General features: G+C 46.1%; 3 protein-coding genes across 15 annotated transcripts; 1 reads left to right on the top strand and 2 right to left on the bottom strand.

Moving 5' to 3' along the window:
- Nucleotides 1-1,078: 1,078 nt before the first annotated feature.
- On the bottom strand, nucleotides 1,079-13,360 carry IK (IK cytokine). Its single transcript, XM_086411998.1, has 20 exons — nucleotides 13,249-13,360; nucleotides 12,619-12,685; nucleotides 10,450-10,542; nucleotides 9,871-9,930; nucleotides 8,685-8,852; nucleotides 8,346-8,460; nucleotides 7,807-7,877; nucleotides 7,668-7,714; nucleotides 6,439-6,602; nucleotides 5,446-5,554; nucleotides 5,054-5,093; nucleotides 4,673-4,892; nucleotides 4,416-4,434; nucleotides 3,877-3,955; nucleotides 3,512-3,592; nucleotides 2,900-2,957; nucleotides 1,850-1,938; nucleotides 1,560-1,668; nucleotides 1,354-1,388; nucleotides 1,079-1,269 (listed from the first exon to the last, which is right to left on the bottom strand). Exons 1-20 carry the CDS (start codon nucleotides 13,262-13,264, stop codon nucleotides 1,242-1,244), a joined length of 1,668 nt encoding a protein of 555 aa, XP_086268124.1. The 5' UTR covers nucleotides 13,265-13,360; the 3' UTR covers nucleotides 1,079-1,241.
- Nucleotides 13,361-13,542: 182 nt separating this feature from the next.
- On the top strand, nucleotides 13,543-15,864 carry NDUFA2 (NADH:ubiquinone oxidoreductase subunit A2). The gene is made up of 3 exons (XM_086412043.1): nucleotides 13,543-13,670; nucleotides 13,793-13,899; nucleotides 15,552-15,864. Exons 1-3 carry the CDS (start codon nucleotides 13,570-13,572, stop codon nucleotides 15,641-15,643), a joined length of 300 nt encoding a protein of 99 aa, XP_086268169.1. The 5' UTR covers nucleotides 13,543-13,569; the 3' UTR covers nucleotides 15,644-15,864.
- TMCO6 (transmembrane and coiled-coil domains 6) lies at nucleotides 15,822-21,638 on the bottom strand. 13 transcript variants are annotated; one of them, XR_015167512.1, is made up of 12 exons: nucleotides 21,484-21,638; nucleotides 21,252-21,364; nucleotides 19,162-19,277; nucleotides 18,872-19,055; nucleotides 18,478-18,582; nucleotides 18,230-18,315; nucleotides 17,888-18,004; nucleotides 17,562-17,681; nucleotides 17,286-17,472; nucleotides 17,048-17,142; nucleotides 16,488-16,655; nucleotides 15,822-16,259 (listed from the first exon to the last, which is right to left on the bottom strand). XR_015167512.1 is itself a non-coding variant. In XM_086412009.1 (12 exons), the coding sequence occupies exons 1-12, from the start codon at nucleotides 21,566-21,568 to the stop codon at nucleotides 16,146-16,148; spliced, it is 1,494 nt and encodes a 497-aa protein (XP_086268135.1). In that variant the 5' UTR covers nucleotides 21,569-21,638; the 3' UTR covers nucleotides 15,822-16,145. The 13 variants fall into 13 exon arrangements, 4 of the variants coding, with proteins under 4 accessions (XP_086268135.1, XP_086268136.1, XP_086268137.1 ...); XR_015167511.1 differs by having other exon boundaries at nucleotides 17,574-17,681; XM_086412009.1 differs by having other exon boundaries at nucleotides 17,562-17,685.
- Nucleotides 21,639-22,382: the final 744 nt, after the last annotated feature.

Here is a 22,382-nt window from a genome sequence, read left to right as displayed (position 1 = left end):
TTAAACTGGCAGTCAACCCCCAGGTCTGGATCTTAAGTGACCCTCTGCTGCTACTGCTAAGGCGCTTCAGTCGTATCAGACTCTGCGACCCCATAGATGGCAGCCCACCAGGCTCCGCCTTCCCTGGGATTCTCCAGGCAAGAACACTCTTCATCTGAGCCAGGTCGGTTTCTGTGACCTTTTACCTAATTGTGACTGCTGCCAACAACCATGAAATCAGGGTATCACTTACTGTCTGAAATTAACCCATCTAGGTGTTATTGCAGACAGAGCCCAATTTCAGCCTCCTAGACGCCATGCACAAAGCTGGCTTCCTCAAAAAACCCTTACTCTCTCAAGGTGTAAGTAACCAAAGGCAATGGCTAAGGTAGCCATCTAGCTTTCCTTGGATCTTGTAAGCCCTCAGGTTGTACCTCTGGGAAGGTAGTGGCAGCTATGGACCAGCCAGAAATAAATTGTGACCTTTGTTGACAAGTACCAAAGTGCTGGCAGTTAAGCTGAGAAGAAGAAAAGGGTGGTGAAGGAGTGAGCTGAAGGCCGGAGAGCCCACACCTAGGCCTTGACAAACTGTTCAGTGTGTTGAAGGGCACCCTCTTATCTAGGACAGGGATTCCGCAAGTGAGGGATTCCTCACTTCCCCTCCAACCCAGTAAGCAGTGATTTCTGCTTGGAATTACTGAAGATCACAGCAGGGCATAAATCTGTGAAAGGTTTTTTGTTCCCAGGAGTGTTTCTCATCAGGTGCCTTCACCTAGAGCCCAGTTGTGCACAACCTTGGGATCAGACTGGCAGCCCATTGGGCTAACCCTAAGTCCCAGAGAACCTCTACCCTAAGACTAGGTCCCCAGATGAGTCTGCTATTTAAGACCATCCTTGTTTTTCTGGGCTATCAGTGAGGGTCAATTGTCCCTTCTCCACTGGGTATCCAGGCTACTATATATATTGCTTAGGAATCTATTAACAGAAGCACAGCTCAGCACAGGACTGAGCTGACCTTTTCCATGTGATTTTTATACAATCAGTGGGATTAGTAGACTTCTTGGTGTACCTGGGCCCTCAACATACATAAGATAAGACAGCAGGTTAACCAACTTTAATGGGATCAAAACATTATACAATGAAATTTATATACATTCACACACACACACAAAAATCTTTCAACTTTTTTTTGGAATTGTGTAAAGCAAGCAGTGGGGAGTAAATCCTTGTGGAGATTATTCTTGGAATTGGAACCAGAGATTTTAGTATTTTGGTCTTTTCACTTCAACTCTGCAATAGAAGGAGAAATGAACATAAGATCAATATACTAAGCAATTCTCACCAGTCCCACAGAGGAAAAATAATGCTGCTCACCCATCAGCTTCCATCTTCTTCCTCTTCTCAATGATCTGCAAGAACAACAGTTATAGTTGACAGACTGCCATTCTAAGCTCACCTGAAACCCAAGGCTGACCTCTCTCCTACTTCATGGCTCTCCAATCCCTTGAGTGGTTCCTGAATCTGTGGGCAAGTATGTCTTCCCAGCTAAGGCCTTCCCACCCAGAAACAGTCCCACTTACCGCACTAATCTTTTTCCACTGGCGATCAAGCTCTGCTTTGTCATTGGTTTCCTTGAAGCGCCTGGTTTTCCGCCCTTCGGACATCTTGATGCCATATTGGAATGCAGCTCTGAAGGGAAAAAAAGGGGAGTTGAGGGAAGGAGGCATCAGAGGTTACAGAGAAGTACCAAGGTGTTCCCAGAGGACCTATGAGCAGAGAACTGATTTCGTAATGTTTCAGCCAGACTACGCCCTCTAACCACCCCCCATCCCTCTCCTCACTCTTGGCTGTATTTAGTACCAAGACTCACTTGGGCAAAGCCTCCTTGTTGTTCATATACTCGCTATATTCCTCCTGGGTGTCAAAGTCCCAGCGGCCTAAAGGACCTTTCTTGTTACCCTGTTGCAGGACACAATGGGGGGGGGCGGGGCAGGGAAAGAAGAGTTGTCAGTGGAAATGAAATTTTAGCCCTTGATTAAAGCCCAGGCTCTCCCATAATCCCAGGTTTTATCATTAATAAATCCTACCTTAATAAACAATAATAAGTGTTTACTATGTACTTACTATGGGTTGGGAAGATCCAATGCAGAAGGGAAAGGCTACCTACTCTAGTATTCTGGCCTGGAGAATTCCATGGACTATATAGTCCATGGGGTCGCAAAGAGTTGCACAACTGAGCGACTACCACTTCACTCACTCCTATGGGCCAGGCATTATTCTGCACACTTAACATGTACATTATTTAATTCTCTCAGAAACTCTTCTGAGAGAACTTAGAGTTCTCTCCATTTTCCTAATGAGGAAACTGAAAAATAAGCAGTAACATAATTTGACATGGTCACAACACTAATACCTGGCAGAGCCAGGGTTAAGCAAGGCTCCAAAACAGAATTAAACCATGCTGTTAAGCATAAAAGTACAGAGAGAACAAGGAAAAAGATTACACGTCTTCACCCTTATTGGTGTTTGGTGCTTTTGTTTAAAGCTTAGAGGAAAATATCAATCCTGGCTATAATAAAACTCAAGTTATTTTCCTTTTTCTCCTGACAGTTATTTTCTAAAAACTGAAATTCCTTCTGCCCTTTTCTACATGTGCACTAAAGGCCTGCTTACTGCCTAAGACAGAAGTCAAAGCCTGGCACTTTATAGAAAATAAAAAGAAACATATTCTTGGCCCTATCTCATTTGGCTTTGTAGTGACACTTTAAAACAGTTAAACTGCCCAAGATCCACAATGCCACTGCTCCTGCTACTCCAGCTAACGGAAGATGAGCCTCAGGAAATGACAGATCTTTTGGGAGGAGGAAACGGGATATGTGTGAAACAGTAACTGCCTCCACCCATTCTTCCAGCTCCACACCTGGTCCATTTTGCTATAATCCACCTCCTCATCACTGTCCACAGCCATGTCATCCATCCTAAAAAGAAGCAACAGTTTAAAAGAGATGGTGGAATTCCAGACTCCTATGCTTCATTCAGAAACCTACCTACTAAGAGACTATATGCCTAGGAATAGCCATCCCTCCTAGGCCTCCCACACAGAGCCTAACAGAATACTTTATCCAGTAAGAAGTACCCCTGGGTTCCAGCAAGTCAGATTTCCACCTCACTGCTACTACTCCCAACCTTGTTCTCCAATCATCCCAGTCCACCTTCTTCAATAGAGTCTCGGGACTGCCCTGGTAGTCCAGTGCTTAGGAATCCACCCACCAGTGCAGGGGAACAGGTTCAATCCCTGATCTGGAAAGACTCCGCATGCTGGTGGGCAACTAAGTCTGCGTGTCCCAACTATTGAGCCTGAGCTCCACAACAGGCAACGCCACTGCAACTAGAGAGTAGCCCCCGCTCATCACAACTAGAAAAGACCCGCACACAGCAGAAAATACCCAGCATAGCCAAAAATAAAATTAATTAAAAATAAATAAAAAGCTATGTGATGATTATTATTAAAAGAAAAAAAAGTCTCACGTACGTGGCTGGATAGCACTCAGCATAGCTATTGGACATGCCAAAGAAATCTCCCAGCTGCTTCTTGTCCTCTGGCTTCTTCAGCATATGCTACATTAAAGAAAATAATTCTACCAACAGCAGAAAAACTTCAAGCAGGAAGGGCTAGAAGCCTCAACATGAAAACTCTTTTAAGAAGAGGGCTAGAACGTGAATGGGTCCTTTGAAAAAGGGGAAATCATGACTTCATCCTTGACAAAATCCAGCACGAAATGATAAGAGCAAGACGTGGGGGGTGGGGAGGGGTGGTGGTTATGGGGAAGCAGGTGGAGTTGGAATGAAAAGAGAACAGTTTGCTAGAACCCACGAACACACTGAAATAAAGGATATGATTCAGTGCCTTCCCAGCCGGCAGATCCTGCAAACTTTTCATTGATAGACTTGATCAACTCCTTGGCAGATGCGGGTCCTGCGCAGAAGAGAACTCTGTTCAGACTTTTAAATAAGGAATTTACAACCTCTTCCCTACAACACACTTCCCACCTGTGCTTTTTGTAAGAACATTTTTTTTAAGCAACAGAATTCTTTAACTAAAGAAGTTTTAATCACATTTCAACTCAAAATGAACTACTCTGCTTGAGATGCAGTCGTGTGTCCAGAATATCCTTCGCTCAACCTGCCTCACATCCTCAGAACCCCACAGCTGGGAGAATTACATCAAACAAATATGGCCTACCATTGTGCAGGAAGACTGAATTCCACACTTATCTTCTATCTACCCCATAAAGCAAGGCATGGATCTTTCGAGAACCCAGAATAGGAAGTTCCCCGGTCCCACCCTTGGCAGCTCTGAAATCTGAGTCAGACTCTCAGTCCAGAACAAAGCAGCACTGCCAGAGCCAATGCAAGATGCCCCAGGTACAACTCACCTTTGTCAACATCCATGGGCTGGAAAGAAAACAGAAACTGAAGTGAGTGTCACCAAAAACATGCCCACTCATCTCTCCCCCAAGTTTGAAACAATTTGCTACCCCACCCCTTGCCCACATTTCCAGAACAGATTAGTTGACCCAGTTGCTGCTATGGAGCCATGAGGCACCTATATAACTCACGGGGGTTCTATACCTGGTTGGGCAGCCACAAATATGGGCAGCCCCTCCACCTGGTGCCCGGGACTCCCACTCACCTCATCGTCCACTTTTGGCTTCTCAAAGTAGCTGTGCCTCTTCTTCTCTTCTTCTCGTTCTCGGTCCCGCTCCCGCTCTCGGTCTCGTTCTCGCTCCCGTTCTCTGTCACGGTCTCTGTCTCTCTCCCGATCACGCTCCCGTTCCCGGTATCTCTCCCGCTCCTTGTCTCGAGGAGTCTTGGTTGTGGAGGGCACATAATCCCCAATATCTTCAAATATACTAGGAAAACAGAGATCCCAAGCTGACAAAGTCACACATATTTCCATCTCCCCCAACCATTTTTCCAGATTCTCACACCAAGGCCTCCCCCAAATGCCAAAGACAGGAAACCCAGAAGACCTTCTTCCCTCAGATCAGGAGTTAGGGGCTAGGATACATACTTCATGTCAGCTTCCGGGGGTTTCTTCTCTTCCATTTTCCCTGTAACATAGAGAGAGTAATGAAAGCACTCCTGAGTTAATTTCCACCCAGCCTCACCATGCTCCCCAGCTCTCAATACCCTTTTATACATCTTCTTTTTAAAAGATGGGACAACAAAAGCTATCCCTACTTCCCCTCCCCATGCCTCAAAACTGACCACTGCTTCCTGGGTGGGTCAAGCAGACAGAACCTAGATGTAACTATCCCCTTCCTAATGCTTCATTGCTCCCATTTTTCTCTGGTCCCCAGGAGCCTCCCAATGCTCTGGAAACAGAAGGCTCCAGGAGACCTTGGTTCCATCCTCAAATGCCCCTCAAAGGCTAAGGTTTCTCTCCCTAACCCTCCAGGTTACCTTTATCTTTCTTTTTGAGCTTCTTGTTGCGGGTACCCTGCCTCAGGTAGGAAAGGATCTGGGTGAGCTTGCTGATGACAATGTCATTTGTAGTCAGTGTGGTCTGGGCCTGAAAAATCCAAGAAGAATGTTATCCCACTAAGCAGGACTCTTCATTTATTCATTCATTTACTTTAACAAACTGAAGGATGGGTGAAAATTAACTAGGTGAACACAGGTAGAGGAGGTGTTATAAAAGGACATTCTGGACAGATGAAACAGCATACAAAGGCCCGGGTCAAAAGTGAATCTAGTACATTCAAGAAAGCCAGGATGTTTGGAGAACAGGGAAGCGTGGTAAAAACAGACTGCAAAGGCCAGAGTTACAGGGCCTCACAGGCCATGATAAAGATTTTGCTTTTTATCCTAACGGTAAGAAATCATCAAAAGCTTCTAAACTGTGAGGAAACAAAATTCATGTTGTGGAATGATCACTCTAGTCATGTATAAAAATAATAGAAAAAAGGATGGAAAGACACAGGAAGTGGTAATGGCCATATAGTACAGGGTTTCTTTTTGAGGGTGATAAAAATGTTTTTGTTTTTATGAGAATGTTTTAAAATTGATTTTTATGCCAGTTATACATTCACAGTATATTCTATGAATATACTAAAGCCACTGAATTGTACAATTTAAAGGAGTGAATTGTATGGTATGTAAATTACATCTCAATAATAATAAAAGTAAATATAATAATGAAAGGGAAACAGAGTGGAAGTGTGGAAACTAATTAGGAACCTCTTTTAATAGTTTCAGCAAGAGATGATGGCTAAGAATGGAATGTTACTGTGTTACTGGCGGAGACAGAGAAGTCAATGGATTCAACTGAGATTTGGGAGGTTAAAATGTGGACAGGACTTGGTTAAATGTGGTAGATGAGGCTCAGGGCAACATCAAGGCTGATTACCAGGTTTGAGGCTCACATGGCAGGCTCTTGGGACTTGGGTCACTCACCTCCATGGTGGGGCAATCAGCTTTGCTGCGGATAAGAGTAGTGGGGATGTCTGTGTCAGCGTACTCATCATCTAGGTCTACCACATAGGCCATGCGGCCTGGAAGAAACAGCTCATTCCGCTCATATGCTTTGCTCTTGAAGAGCATGCGGTAAACATTTCGGCCTACAAAAAGAGAAACAGAAGCAAGTAGCCAATAAGAACCTTCTACAACAGGTGCAATTTACTTTTAGCTGATAAGAATACCAAGTATGAGAGTTAGGTGATTTACTACCACTTAAGTCATCTGACTACTACACTCCTAGAACTACTAAGAGACAGAACAAAGAATGGGACCCTGGCCATTTAACTCCAAAGTCTGAGCTCTTATCCACCCTTCTTACACTGCCTTCTGAATACTGTGTGCCTAGCATTGTATTAGGCCCTGTGACGGAGGAGGATGAAGTTTACACTAATACTGATGAAGATCTGAAGATGGGGAAAAATAGCACTACTATATGCCCAATGTAATAAGACATGTTACACATATTATTTCTCTTTGTCCCAATAATCCCATGAGGTATATTAACCCCATTTTGCAAGTGGACAAGCAGGAGCTGAGAAACTGTTGGTTGCACCCCAAATCACATGCCTTGCATGATTTCACCACAGGATTCAAATGCAGGTTTCCAAATTCTGAGTTTTTAATCACCAACCATGCTACCTCCCTTAATGGATAAGCCCAAATCTGAGAGAGCATCCAGCCTGAGGGGACATTAGTGTGTGCAAGTGTGCTAAGTCGGTTCAGTCGTATCTGACTCTTTGCGACCCATACTATGGACAGTAGCCTGCCAGGCTCCTCTGTCCATGGGATGTTCCAGGCAAGAATACTGCAGTGGGTTGCCACACCCTCCTCCAGGGGATCTTCCCAACCCAGGGATGGAAACTGCATCTCTTGGATCTCCTGCATTGGCAGGCAGGTTCTTTATCACTAGCGCCACCTGGGAAGCGCAGGGACATTAGTAATATATACGAAATAACTACCAGGGACATTAGTAATATATATTAAGTAAGTCAGTCCACATCTGAGTTCTATTAAGAGTAGTAGTATGTGGGAGCTACCTGGTTTGGGGACAAAAAAAGAGATAAAAGTAGGTTGAGGGAGAAGGGAAGCCTACCCTGCCCAGAGCACTAAATTCCCTACAAGTCATCTGGAATGCAGAGGCACTAGTGCAGAAATTCTGTACTCACCCAAACGTGTTTTAAATTCAATTTTATTTTCAGGATCCTCATCTTTCCTGAAAAGACAGAAAGAACATTCTTGCTAAATGTGTTCCTATGTTTGGCCCCACCTTTCTAAATTCTCAAGCTCTCCCTGATGCTTACTTACTTAGTTTCCTTCTGGGGCTTTTCCATCATTTCTTCCTCCTCTTTCTCTTTGCTGGCAATTTCAGCTCGTACCTAACAGGAAAGCACTTAAGGTTTACCCATTTATTCACTTTACATATCTTTACTGAACACCATCATGCCACACTGTACCAGGAACTAAGAATTCAATACTAAAGAAAACAATATAGTCCTTGCTTTAATGGGGCTTATAAAAAGAAATGCAGACAAATTAAACAATTAAACAACAAAATGTGGTAACTGCTATAAATAAAACAGAAGAGCTACACAAGTGTGCAGGTAGTAGGAGGTAAGGAGTGGGGAGACAACCATACCTAGGTGATATGGGAAGGTTTGCTTCCCCAAGAAGATAAAACTGAAGCTGAGACTTGAAGGACAAATAGCAACTAGTCCTACAGAAGGGTCACCGCGAGACCTTTTAGATGGTTTAAACTAAGAGCAGCCTCCCTCGTCACCCAAAAAGGCCCTTATAAGAGCATTCAGCATGGCAGTATTACTCTCCACCTACCAACCAAGGCTCACCTTTTGAAGCAGAGCAAAATCCAAGCCTTTCACCAAATGGGTGTGTTCCATGTCACCACCCAAGAATTTAGACTCCTGGATCAACTGTCTTCTTTTCTCTGCAGCTGATTTGTCCCTGGAGAATGAAACAGACCACATAAGAACTAGACTTTGAATAAATAATTTGAAAAATGAAGCCTAGAAAAAAAAATAACCATCCTTTGTGGGCGGGAAGTGCCTCTTGAAATGGCTTGGTATGGGGAAAAGGCTTTCCAGAGCAAGGAAAATGTGAAGAATTCATACTGCCACTGTATGACTCTGCAATGCTGAGAATCATGCCCTGGCCTGCTCAGTACTCACGCCTCAGCAGTGGGGCCCACAGCCCTGTAGTTAGCCGTGGTGCTGATCAGTTCCGTTTCCTCATAATCTTTGTTCACGCCATCCCGCCGTTCTTTGGCACGGTCCCGGTACTTCTCTGCTAGTTCTCTCTCTCTCTCAATTTCTTGTTGGCGAAGCTTGGCATAGTAACTGTGACCAGGGAAGGCAAATGTGTGAGGCTCAGCCTGTTCCTGCCTGTTTCTTTATACCTTCATCCAACTCTCCATGCTGAAAGCTCATATATGTCCTGACAGAACTGCTGGTCACCTCTTTTTGTTTTGTTTTTAATATTTATTTGTCTGCACTAGATCTTAGTTGTGACACGAGGGATCTTCCATCTTCGCTTGGGCATGTGGGATCTAGTTCCCTGATCAGGGATTGAACCCAGGCCCCCTGCATGGGGAGGGCAAAGTCTTAGCCAGTGGACCACCAGGGAAGTCCCTGGCCACCTCGTGACAGTCCTCAAAAGCAGAGCTACAGCTTCTTCCAGCTCACAGATATGCTGTTCTAAAGCCACCTCAGTATACTCCATCTGTCACTTCAGAATCCTTCATTATCACCCAGCTCTATATCACTGAGTCTCTACAGGTATGAGACTTTTCCATATGGCAACCAGAAAGTCACCTGAATTTTTATCGCCTTCCAAATTTCACCTGAAAATAGGTCATTTCTTCCCAGTCCTTCTCAAGAAGAGAGGAAAAAGTAAAGTTCAAGATCCAGGAAGCTTGGTGTCATCTAAATAATAGCAATGACAATGATGACGGTGGCAACCAAGATTGACTGGATGGTTACTATATGCCAGGAACTGGTACTAAGGTACTAAGTGTTTACATGGACTGTCACAGTTGATCCTCAGGACAACCTAATAAAAATTATCACTATCTTGATTCTACCCCTGAGAATATTAAAGATTAGAGACGCTGAGCAAAATGCCCAAGAATATCCAGCTAGAACTGGTAAAGATGAGATTAAAACACCACAAGGTGGCTCCAAAGCCCTAAACTGCCGAATAAACTGCCATTCTAAATATCATTCCTCTCCATTATGAAAGCAGAGAACCTCAAGACAAGAAAGGAAAACCTCAATCTCTTGGCTCCTAACTAGCCCCTACTCCTTACCCCCAAATACCATCCACCACAAAACCCAACACTCCTCCACCTTCCTTTACCTTTTCTTTTTTCTCCTTCGTGCAGCTGGATCTTCATCCTCATTGTACTCCCTTGGCATCCTAGCAAAAAAAGAAATTCACGGATAGCAAAATATTGCCACAGCCCAAGAAACCCCAAGAAGTGCCCTTGAGGATTAAAGGAAAGCCTAGAATACTGACCAAAGCAAAAACGGTCAGTTTTAATCAGGCAGAGATCCATGTCAATATTTGTAGGTGAGTCCTTTTCAAATTTTAGAAAGCATCACAACCATCTGAAGGACTACTAAAATAATATATACCCAAATATCTGCCCTAGAATCTGAGTCTGTGGGGCTGGAATGGATCCAGAAATCTACTTATTTAAGCACCAGCAGCAACTCTAGTTGGTCCAACAAATGGTCCGTGGAACATACTCTGAGAAAAACTGAGATCCCTAGAGCATCCCAGTCTTTCCTGGAGCTTCAATCTCAAGAGGGAGAGAATCAAAACCATGGACTTCAAAAAAAAAAAAAAAAGGCTTTCAAGTTCCTAAGACATCTAGTTCAATAAATTTTCCATAGAAAATAGTCAGGACACAGACTGGATCAACCCAGAACTTACTCATGGTGACGTGACTTAGAGGGTGGTGCAGAGGTAGGTGCAGCCCTTGGGGTCATAAGAAGTTTCCTGAAGTCTTCATTAGTGAGTTTTGATCTAAAGGGCAAAAATTTTTACAAATTAGTACCCAATGAGAACTGGAAAAGGAATATGTAAAACATATGGTTCACTTTACTAGAAATCAGGGAAATAGAAATTAAAACAAAGACATGCCCTTTTTAATGCATCAGTGCTAATGATTAAAAAGTTTGATAAATGAAGAATGAGTGAGAATTTGGGAAGTGGATATTCTCATATCACCAACAGGAATATAAATCAGCACAGATAACTAGGAGGACGATCTGCCAGTATCTTTCTTAAAATTTAAATGTGTAATATCCTATGATGCAGCAACTCCATTCATCTGTATTTAACCTGGTCAATTACTGGCATTATGTGTATAAGGCGTGTGAAAGAGATCTAATTACAGTTTTGAAAATAATAAAAACTTGGGAACCTAAACTCTCACTGGAGACTATTAATAAATAAACTGTGACAGTATTTCCCAAATGTGGAGAACATAGCACTGATGGCATAAGATATAATTTTAACTGATACAATGACCAAACTCAAATAAGTTTCCTTTGAATTCTCTTCAGAGTAGGCCTTTTCCTTGGCCTGCTGAGCCCACTGTAGCAAAGAATCCTGCTAGGTCTCCCCAAAAATGATTCTTCGACACTACCAAAATACGAATTAAGACTATTGCAAAAGGGGATAGAGATCAAAACTCAACTCTGAATACAACAGAGACAATAGGGAATTTATGGAAAATTACTCAGACATCAAAGGTATAGTGGAAGACGAATTTGATTAGATTATCAAGAGGCATAACTGGATCTCATTGATTGATTGATGGATGGACGGATGGTATTCTCCACACCCTAACAGAATTCTTTGCTAAAACTGGGTTCAGGAGACCTGGTAAAAAATATAAGCCCTGCAGAAGCCTGACTAGAGTTTGGTCAAGAAGGGAGTCCTTCAGCAGAGATATGCATCCCTACTTCGGGGCTGACTACATTTCCACTTGGGGTCACTAGGACACAGCTATCCCATACTATAGAGTTCTAACAATGGGATTCTGGGGTCTGAGCCCTGACCCTGATCCACCAGCATTTTAGAAACCTATGTGGGGGATGCACAGCCATCACAGCTGGTGGCACCGGGATGCAATCACTTCTGTGTGTACTGTGTGGCAGAGTCCAGCTCCAGCCACCTGGACACTTACTACATGAACCTCACGTGCCTCTCCCTGCCAGGTAGTCTGGGGACCCATGCTCATGCCTGGAGGGACATTGATGAGACAAGGTGTGAGCTAAGAGAAAGCCAAAGGACAGGCTGTGAGGGAAGATGAAGGCAGGGTATCTTGCCTGGGAGGAAGATGAAGTTGAGTATCACACTAAGGGTGAGGGTTGGTCTCTGTTGCTGCTGAGGCAGAACAAGAACCAAGTAGGACTGGCTATTAGTATACTTGATGCCAACAAGTATGTAGGTAACAAGTAGGGTAGGAAAAACTTTCCCTCTACCCTCTTATATTCTGTACCAGAGATCTGCAAATTAAACTGACAAAAAACAAACTTAAAAAAAAAAAGGAGTCCTTGTCACTGCCATGAAAATAAGGACCAAGATATTGAGAAGGGAAAATCATCAGATGGCAAAATTATATACACACAATGTAACATAACTTAATTTTAATATTTTAACTCATAAGTCAATGATATATTTTACTGAGATATAAATGTATGTGTATAAATGCATTTTAAAAACAGTAGCAAAAAAAGATATGTGTAAAAAAGGTAAAGTGGTTACCTCTAAAAAAGGGACTGAAATTGGGTATGTTATCAAAGACAACACTGACTTCATTCTGAAGTTTTAATTCTATACAAAAATTAATTCCTAAATAACGCAAAATTAAACATGAATTTTTAAAAATTAGCACTCACCCTGCCATTATTTCCCCTCTAACACTTTTATGCAGTTGGCCTAACCCAGTTAAAGTTCACAGAGATAATAGGGCAAGTGGTATGATTCTCTGACCATTCTTCCTGACAAGACATTCAGAATTCTTTCACCATCACCACCACCACTTCGCTCATTTCCCAGCTCATTCCCATGGTTCTACATTAAAACACTCACTGGTGGAAGGAGTGAGGATCGTCCACATCGTGGCCATCTGGAGCCAAGGGATTGGAGAATGGCTCGCCTAACAAAAAGAATTTATATTAATTTAATAAATCTCTTTAGAGTCAGGTCCTGTGCGAAAGTTGTGGATTCAGAAGTGAACAATACAGATGTCTTTCCCTGTCAACTTGCTCACAATCTAGTGAGGCAAAAAGTCAAGAACAGCGACAATGACAATACAGTGTAAAAAATGCTGAAGCAGAAAAACACAAGGAGCTACGGGAGCGCAGAGGACGGGACCCCTAAAACCAGGCTGGAGGATCAGCCAAGAAATACTGAACATGACATCTAAGATACTACGCAAAAGATAAACTGACATAACAAAATTAAGTGACGGGTTGGGGTTGGTTCACAGATAAATCTTATCTGTCGTGGGCTGGAGCAAGAACAAGATTTAGGGACAATCTGGAGTTTCCCGGCCTCGTTCGGGGCCCAACTGCTTCGCCAGGCTCCAAGCGTCACACTCCCGGCCCGCCTCCACTCCGCCCCACCCCCAACACATACGGCTTAAATTCTGAGGCCAAAATAACACGCCAAATGTCCCGAGTCCCGCGGGGAAAGAAGGAGAGATGACCCAAGCCTTACTATCTCGCTCTGGCATTTCGTCCGCGGTGTTTCAACCACAACGACGACCGATGATCCGGTAACAACACAACGCTACAGGAACCTCCCCACAATGCACCTCAGGAGACCACCCACAATTCCTTTCGGGCCCCAGCTTTTCCGTCTCGGCCGCGGGCGGAGAAATCAGAGCAGGAATTGACTGGCAATGCTTTTATGGCATTGGCTAAGCATGGCCCCGCCCCTTGTATACGCAAACCTATCACGGGGCTGGAGCGTCCGAAGCTGATTTGATAGGATTACTTGGCCGGAAGGTCTAGGGCGGATGATTGAGTACTAGCCGAGATGGCGGCGGCTGCAGCGATTCGTGGGGTCCGAGGCAAATTGGGTCTTCGTGAAATTCGTATTCATTTGTGCCAGCGCTCGCCCGGCAGCCAGGGCGTCAGGTGAGGCGCGGCCCAGTGAGGCGGGTGGGGTTCGGGGCGCCAGGGTCATGACCTCGACCTCCCGGGTGTTTGGAGAGGCCCGTGCCCACACCGCACGCGCGGTTCTCTCTCCTGCCCCGCAGGGACTTCATTGAGAAACGCTATGTGGAGCTGAAGAAAGCGAATCCCGACCTGCCCATCCTCATCCGCGAGTGCTCGGATGTGCAGCCCAAGCTCTGGGCCCGCTACGGTGAGCGCGGGACGCAGGGAACCAGAGACCCCGGTGGGGGAACGAAGGTTCCAAAAGAGAAAGAGCCGCCCAAGGTCACACAGAAACCTATACAGGGACTGGGACTCAGGCTTCATCTTTGCTGTTGATCTTGATGCAAATAAGGAAATATACACTCGCAGAGTTACAGAGTGTTTGTATCCAAGTAACATGTGGAGGCGGGCCCTGCCCTGCATAGGAATCGTTTTTGTAGTTCGGAACAGGCTTCAGTTAGGGGAGAAGAGATGCTGGTCCAGCCCCCCAACGTAGGTCCTTTTAAATTATCTATGGTCAGTGCGGGTCCAGGTGGCATATGGGAATCGCAATAGTAAATCCTAAAATAATGCTGTGTTGACCATTTACTGCTAGGCCCTGTGTTGTTGTTGTTTTTTAATATAAATTTATTTAATTGGGGGCTAATTACTTTACAATATTGTATTGGTTTTGCCTGTGTTGAGTGCTTTCCTGTCCAAATCTCTTGAACCTTAAGTATGAGGGGTGGATTCCTTTTTCTCATCTTTTAGAGATTAGAACAATGAACGAACAATTGTATGGAACATGCCTAACGTTATTCAGCTAAGATGCATAACACGGTTGAGCTTTTACATTTGTTCCCCAATCCTAGACTGCACTTCTGCCAGACTTCAGTAGCTGGCTCTTCAAGTTACAATTTAGGTAATCTTGAAGATCTGAACTTCAATATCACCTCCTCAAAAAGGCATTTCCTGACCAGTTATGTAACATTGCCTCTTTACCCTATTTCATTTTACCAAGCATTTAGTAACATACTGTGTCATTTTACCACAATTTGAAAACTACCGTCATGTTGCCTGAACATAGAGACACAATAAATATTCATACTTACTGAATAATTGGGCTTCCCTGGTGGCTCAGATGGTAAAGAGTCTGCCTGCAATGTGAGAGACCCAAGTTCGATCCCTGGGTTGGGCAGATTCCCTGGAGAAGGAAATGGCAACCCACCCCAGTATTCTTGCCTGGAAAATTTCATGGATGGAGGAGCCTGCCAGGCTACAGTCCATGGGGTCGCAAAGAGTCAGACACGACTGAGCGACTTCACTTTCACTCACTGAATAATGGTATTTTTAATCACAGCTTTTAATTACACTTTGCCCTAGGAATGTCTGGAGGAAGGCAGGGAGTCACACCCAGGGCAGATTGATTTTAACAGTGCAGCTAACTGCAGTATGCCATGCACTAAAAGTTGTTTGCAGGAAAAAAAATTTTCCTTCTGAAAGCTAGTAGACTAGAGGAGATGGACACACAAATAACTTTAGTTTATGAACTACAGGATCCATTAAAAGGGCACAGTTAAGAGGCAGGCCCATGTAATACTCTGTTCACAATGATTAATACTCAGTGCTACCATGCCCCTTAAAACCTCCCTGAAACACTTTCCTTTCCATTATGACCACCCAGAATGAGCCAAAATTCTACTTAGACCTGGGCTTCCAAGATATGTTAGAGACCCACTGGATAAATTCTAGGCATGTCAAATATATTTTGGTCGTATCTCTTTACTACCCTTCCTATCCTACCAAGAGTGTAAGTGGAAGACTACTTTGGTAGCCTGTACAGTGCAGAGTGAATAATTAATAATCCTCCTGTCTCCTCAGCATTTGGCCAAGAGAAGAATGTCTCTCTGAACAACTTCAGTGCTGATCAGGTAACTAGAGCCCTGGAGAACGTGCTAAGTAGCAAAGCCTGAAGTCTCCACTGAGGATTAAAAACAACAGCCCCAGAGTCTGGGCTCTGCTGGACTGAGAACAATGTGGAGAAATGTATTTTGTTCTGTATAAAGATTGTGCTGAAAATGCTGTCTAAAAATGATCTGATTCGCATCCCACCAACTACCCATTATTGTGCAACCATCTGAGGGAAAGCAGTTGAATATAAAAATAAAACTTATTTTATTCTGTCCCATCAAAAGCCATGAGTCACTGAATCAAAAAAAGGGAAAGAACAAGAAAAAAGGAGGTTCCAGGGACCTATATTAAGTACACCACACTGAGTTCCATCTGGTCCTCTTGCCTGGACAGTGCTGGGTGAAAGGGGAGGAGCTGGGATCCAGAGGTCCTGGCTTAGGCTTAGGTGTAGGAGCTGAAGGCATGATACCCTTATGGTTCTAAACCCCCAAAGGGGCTCTATGGGCCAGGACACTGGGGAGTATGGGAGATAAGGAGTGGAGTACATGACTTTCAGAAGTCAAGTCACCCATGAAGAGCTGTCTGCTGGAGAGCATGCACACGATCCTGGAGCTGTGCCACCTCCTCATGCCTTTGTAAGGCCTGCAGCCCTGACTGCTGCAAGAAGGCCTGGGCAGCCTAAGAGCAGGGAAGAAAGAGATTTAACACTGGGTCCCTGAGCTGCAGCACACAAACACCACAGCCTTGAGTTAGCCCACCTCTTCTTGGAAGAGTGCATTCCCAAAAAGAAGTTTGATTGAACCTGGAGCCCACATAGGCTAGCCAGGCCCAGAGAAATGACTAAAGACTGTAAGGAAGGGGGCCATGGTGGAACAGGGGGACTGGGGACTAAGGCCAGAAACCCACCCCTGGCTGATAGAGGAACAGCAGCTGCAGCAGCTCCAAACTCTGGCCTACTACTTCAGTGTCAGAGAGGGCCAGCGTGTCCAGCAAGGTGGGGAGCAGGAGCCCTGGCCATAGATGCTGACAGTAAGCGGGACCTTTCTCTGCAACGTTGCACAGAACTGTGAGCACCTGCAGACAGAAACATGTACACAGTACCCACAATGAAACCCAAAGCTGGAATGGAGTGCTGACCACATGCCCAGTCACCATGCCAAGCACTCTTAATATGCATATTCTGTAATCCCTTCAGGCACCCTCTGGTAGGATTACTATTCCCAATTATAAATGAGGAAACTGAAGCTTAAGGTGGTTAGCTGACATGCCAAAGGTTAATAACTAGTAAACTATAGTTTAGGAACTCATACCTAGACTGCTCTGTGATTGATGGTCTGGCCCTGAAGGAATCCATACCACACCACCTGCCAGCTCTCAGCTCAGGGTACTTCTGAGGGCTCAGGTCTGCTCCTACTGTTTTACACTTAGGCCACCATATCTTGGACTCAAGGGACCCGAATACCTACCAATACGCTCACCACATTAGACACTGACAGCAAGTGCAAGAGGGGCTCAATCAGATCCAGGGAGATCAAGGAGGTACAGAAACTAGGACTGTTTGCTAAAAGGGAAAATGTCAGAGTGAAGTTCCTCCAACTCAGGCATGAAACCAACCCACTCCCAATCCTACCCACCTCAGCTCAGACCAAGAGGAAATATTCCTAGGAGCTAAAGGTCCAGGCCAAGGCAGATCGTGGTGCTTACCAGTGAGGTTGTTAAGGAGCCAGAGGCCCTCAGGAAGCAGGCTAGGCTGTTTGTGGAGAAAGAACTGCAGAAGGATAAATAAGGCTGCCAGAACACGCTCATCTCGGAGTTGCATTGGCCCTCCCACAGTCTCTGCTGCTGCCTCTGTCAGCAAGTTGCTTAGACACCGAACAACAGGGCATACCAGCTGTAAAGACAAGTAGGGATTGGTTTAAAGAGGAAGGGGCAACCTGCACACGAGCTGGACCTGAATCAGAAGGTCACCCAGATATTGACCTGTCCACATACCAGCTCCAGTCCTGCATCCTCAGTTCTCTGGACAGCTGCAGCCAAGTCCAACAGCAGCAGCCCCAGGGTGGTTAGAGCCCCCTGGGTGATGAGCAGGGCATTGTTGACCTGGCTGGGCAACAGGAAGCAAGCAGTCACTACTCAGTCAGTCCTACCTTAAGCTGGCAAACAGCCTAGGTCTGTGTGTTCCCTGGGCTCCAAGAAGAGAGGACCAGAGAAGAGACTCATCCCCACAATTCCAGAAACTAAAGCCTGAGTGTCATGGAAGGAAGCCCCAGGGGAAGTCTGTGGCACTTTCCCAATTACCCTATTACCTGCAGATGATGTAGTGAAGGCACCAGGCAAACTCCACAGCTACCCCAAGGTTCAGCTTTGGGCCAGGCTGTAACAGTTGCAGTATGTGCTGGGGGAGAGTAGAGCCCAGGACCAAGCTGTCAGTAGAAGCAGAGCGGTGAGTAGGAACCATGGAAGGCAAGATGTTAATCACTGTTCCCAAACCCGAAGAGCTGGTGGGAAAAGTGCCCAAAACCCAAAACTCTTCCCAGTCAGGCGCATGGGGTTGAAATGTCCAATGCGTTGGAAACAAGACTTAGTCAGGCATCCAGGGGCTACACTACCGAGTAGGTCACACTTGCCTACACATGAGTTTTACTTACGGGATGATCTTCTCTGGAGCTTCCTTAGCCTGCAGAAGCTGGGACAAGGCATATCCAAGGGCTTCCAGCACAGTCAGATGGGGAGACTAGAAGCAGAGTAGGGATCTGACTCTGGAACCTAGGCCATAAGATTTCCTAAGACTTTCAATCCCTTAGCACAGAGAAGAGGCTGGAGCTGCCTAACCAAAGCAGGTGGGGCGTGTAAGGAGATGGGTACTCCAGGAGGAAGAAAGGAGGTGGACACTCACCTGGATGCAGGCAGCCAAGGCTGGAACAATGCCTTGAGGCAGAAGCTGCCTTCTCACAGCCTCACTCTCCACAATCAGGTTACCCAGGGTATACAGACAGAGCTCCTGAGAGCAGAACAACAAAAGCACTGGACTTGGCCTCCCTCAGGATCTCAGGCTGGGGGTGGATGGGGTGGGGGGGCAAGGGTGGGGGCTGGGGTGGGAATGGGAAAGATGAAGCATCCCAGTCCTTGAGAATCTGGGCACAGGGGAGTGGCAGGTGATGGTGCATGTATGGCTGTGGCTGTCAGGGAACCAGGCTTTCCTCTTTAACCTACCTGCCAGCTCAAAATGGACCCAAAAGCACAATTTTTAAATCCAACCCAAGAACAAGGTAGGACAGAACAGGGCTTACTATAAAGTCTGAGCTGTGACCGGAGAGGTAGGTGAGAAGGTAGGAAGTGGCTGGCAGGCAGGCCTCAGCCACCGCAGACTGCTCAGAGTGAGAGAGCTCATGAAGGCACCGAGCCGCCTCAAGCTGCAGCAGGGCCTGGTTGCTGGTCAGGAGCCCAACCAGGGTCCGAATGCTGCCCTCCAGCCTACATGAGTGAGCACCAGAGTCCTTCTCAGCTAGCAGCCCATTCTCTCCGCACCCCTGTCCATCTGCCAGAGCCCCAGCCACCCACTCACATCATCCACACTGACCTGATGAAGGTCTGTTGTGTCTCAGGGTGCTGCAAGCCTCGACGAAGGCTGACCAGAGCCCTCTCCCTCTCCTTTTCCTCTGTGCCCCGCTGGGCCAACCGCAGGAACTCCTGGATCTGCAGAACAGGGCAGGGAAATGAGACATGGCAACGCATCGATCCCAGATAGCAAGGCATGAGTTCTGCTCTACTTCACCTGTGAGCCCTCCAATATGGCACGATCCCTAGAACCTGTCATTCAGATTATTATGGCTAATAAATGCCAACCCTGCAGTAGAGTGGACAGAAGAGGGAATCAAAACTGTATTTAATACCAGCCCTGCCACTTAATCTACAGGGGACTAAACCCAGTGTCTCACCTGAAAAATGGGAGTAACATCTACTTCGGTGTTTTACTGGGTTATTTCAATAACATTTAAACCTATCAGCCTGGCATAACCTACCCCTCCAGCCATTGTCCCCATACAACTGACACTGCAACAACATTTATCGTAACATGACTTGTGTTTTCAGAGAAGGCAATGGCACCCCACTCCAGGGGAGCCTGGTTGGCTGCAGTCCATGGGGTCGCTACGAGTCAGACACGACTGAGCGACTTCCCTTTCATTTTTCACTTTAATGCACTGGAGAAGGAAATGGCAACCCACTCCAGTGTTCTTGCCTGGAGAATCCCAGGGACGGGGGAGCCTGGTGGGCTTCCATCTATGGGGTCGCACAGAGTCGGACACGACTGAAGCGACTTAGCTGAAGCAGCAGCAGACTTGTGTTTTTTAATGTTTCCAAGCTTTTGCAATATCCATCCCTTCTGCCTGGGATACCATCCACAGGTCCTCCACTTCCTTCAGATTTCTCTTCTCACTGCCTCTGGGAAGTTAGTTCTTTCTGGTATCCTTTGAAAGACTCAGTTGTTTCTACTGTGCCTCATGTTTCCTTCACCACAGGTAGGAGCTCATCTGTCTCCTTTAATGGGTTGGGAACATGTCAAAGAAAGGGACTCTTTTCTTTTTTGTGTACCTGAGTACCCAACATAGGTGTCTTGGTACAAAATAGACACACAATGAATAAATGACGTAACTTAGGTATAAGTTCATCATAAACTATACACATAAACATAGGGTATGCCTGATGCTTACTACATGAATAAATGACCTGAAATAAGTTCTTTTGTTCACTTATTCCATAAATGCTGAGCATCTACTATACACCAGATACTATATAGGCATCTGAATTTTCAATGATGACAAATAAGATAAAGTCTAGTAAGAAAAAAGGTAACAAACAAGAAAATTATTAACATTACATTCTGCAGACCTACTTTAGATGCAGCAAATGCAAAGGCCTTAAGAGAATAACGGGGCTGGTATAGTGTTCCAAGAACTGAAAAGAGGACAATGTGGCTGAAATGAGTAAACTGATAAGATTACAAATGGCAGAGGTTATACTAAGCTAGAGTGTGTAGATCACAGGAAGGATTTTGGACGCATCTGCCTGATGTGTAAAGAATGAATTTTTTTTAATTAATAGGAGGGTAATCACTTTACAATATTGTGGTGGTTTTCGCCATACATCAACATGAATCAGCCACGGGTGTACAGGTGTCTCCCATCCTGAAACCCCCTCCCAAAGAATGAATCTGAGAGAGGCAAAATTTCAGTAGATGACCTGTTAAAAGGCTTCTGTTAAGTATGCAGAGAAGAGGGTACTGTCAATTTTGACGGCAACGCCATGTAAAGACTTAGGAGGCAAAAAAAAGGGGGGGAGGGGAGGACTTGATGATGTATTGGTGTGGGGGTAAGGAAGAGAGTTGTCAAGAATGATTTCCTGGTTTCTGGCTTGGCCCACTAGACAGATGGACAAGCAAATGGCAACCCACTCTAGTATTCTTGCCGGGAGAATCCCATGGAGAGAGGAGCCTGGCGGGTTACAGTACATAGGAGTCACAAAAAGTCGGACAAGACTGAAGCAACTGAGCACTAGACGGATAGAGATGTTGAAGGGTCCGCGTTCAGGTTTGGAGACAACCCTCGAGTACGACAGAAGGAATTTGCCGCCTAGTGGGTGTGACTGTCATCACGCATCCTGACCGCTCACCTCGGCTTCTCCGAGGATCACGACCACACATCCCCCTTCGGCTTCCTCCGTAGCTTCGTCTCTCAGCAGCCTCTTGCTGACCAGCTGCTGCTCCCTCCGCGCCTTCCGCAGTGCTGATGGGAAAGGAGCCGGCTGAGCATGGGAGGAGAAACCACAACCCAGGGGCTCGTCCCGTTGCCCCATCCCCGACCGCCATAACCCCATCCTCCCGTGTTCCCTCGCCCACCCGCACCTGCCTCCCGCTCCCGCCGGCGGCACCGTAGCTCCTCCACTCCGCAGCCTGACGACCTGAGGAGGCCCCGCCGTCCGCTCCACATGATAGAAGTGGAAAAATTCTGCACGAACTGGAGAGCCAACAACTTTACCCAGAGATCCACAACCGAACACAGCCGGCGCAGGCGCAGCGCAGGCCGGAAGGGGAGGTGCCACTGGACCCGGCACGAAGCGAAGTGAAGGCGGGGCGGAACGAGGGGGCGCGACCACAGGCCAGCCTTGGCGAAGCGGCGAGAGGGTGGGGCAGACAGAGGGAGGGAAGATGCAAAGACAGGATTGGGTGGGGCGAAGGCGGGGAGGGGCCACTAATTGAGGGATGGGACCTTCAGCCAAGCGAATTTCAAGTAGCAGTTGTGGCTTTGGGCTTCTTTGGTGGCTCAGTGGTAAAGAATCCGCCTGCCAATGCAGGAGACATAGGTTCGATCCCTGGAGAAGGGAATAGCAACCCACTCCAGTATTGTCTGGGAAATCGCATGGACAGAGGACCCTGGCAAGCTGTCCCTCTGCCTTCGGTTTTTCGGCTTCCGACACTGAAAACCCCTGGCTACTAGTGTCAGCAAACACAACCTTCCCACCCCTAACACAATCTAAAAGAACATTCAAAACTACCCTGAGTTCTAGAGGAACTTCCCTGGAGTCCAGGGGTTAAGACCCCACGCTTCCGCTGGGGCCGGCGCGGTTGGATCCCTAATCGGGAAACTAAAATCCTGAGTGCCCCTTTAAAAGCCCCGAAAGAAAAAAAAAACTACCCTTGAAGATATCGAATGCCATTTCACCAATAACAATGATTCTCAGTAATGAGTGCTAGCTAAACCCTGGACGTTGCCATGACAATTATCCCCATTTTCAGTTCAGTTC

Source organism: Bos grunniens, chromosome 7 (genome assembly GCF_055505025.1).
Source record: "Bos grunniens cultivar Pamir isolate PY7600 chromosome 7, Bosgru_T2T1.0, whole genome shotgun sequence".
NCBI lineage: Eukaryota > Metazoa > Chordata > Mammalia > Artiodactyla > Bovidae > Bos > Bos grunniens.
This window is presented reverse-complemented; position numbering and strand designations above follow the sequence as displayed.

What these genes read in the sequence shown, in the direction of transcription:
- IK (XM_086411998.1), bottom strand. An exon ending in AAGCCCCAGAAGGAAACTAA is followed by an intron (nt 7,715 to 7,806) that starts GTAAGTAAGCAT and finishes CTGTCTTTTCAG; the next exon opens with GAAAGATGAGGATCCTGAAA. An exon ending in AGTGGAAAAAGATTAGTGCG is followed by an intron (nt 1,389 to 1,559) that starts GTAAGTGGGACT and finishes TTGTTCTTGCAG; the next exon opens with ATCATTGAGAAGAGGAAGAA.
- NDUFA2 (XM_086412043.1), top strand. Translation starts at nt 13,570, where the DNA reads ATGGCGGCGGCTGCAGCGATTCGTGGGGTCCGAGGCAAATTGGGTCTT. An exon ending in CCCGGCAGCCAGGGCGTCAG is followed by an intron (nt 13,671 to 13,792) that starts GTGAGGCGCGGC and finishes CCTGCCCCGCAG; the next exon opens with GGACTTCATTGAGAAACGCT. An exon ending in CAAGCTCTGGGCCCGCTACG is followed by an intron (nt 13,900 to 15,551) that starts GTGAGCGCGGGA and finishes CTGTCTCCTCAG; the next exon opens with CATTTGGCCAAGAGAAGAAT.
- TMCO6 (XM_086412009.1), bottom strand. Translation starts at nt 21,568, where the DNA reads ATGTGGAGCGGACGGCGGGGCCTCCTCAGGTCGTCAGGCTGCGGAGTG. An exon ending in GCTCCAGAGAAGATCATCCC is followed by an intron (nt 18,005 to 18,229) that starts GTAAGTAAAACT and finishes TTCTACTGACAG; the next exon opens with CTTGGTCCTGGGCTCTACTC. An exon ending in CTAATGTGGTGAGCGTATTG is followed by an intron (nt 16,656 to 17,047) that starts GTAGGTATTCGG and finishes TTCTGTCTGCAG; the next exon opens with GTGCTCACAGTTCTGTGCAA.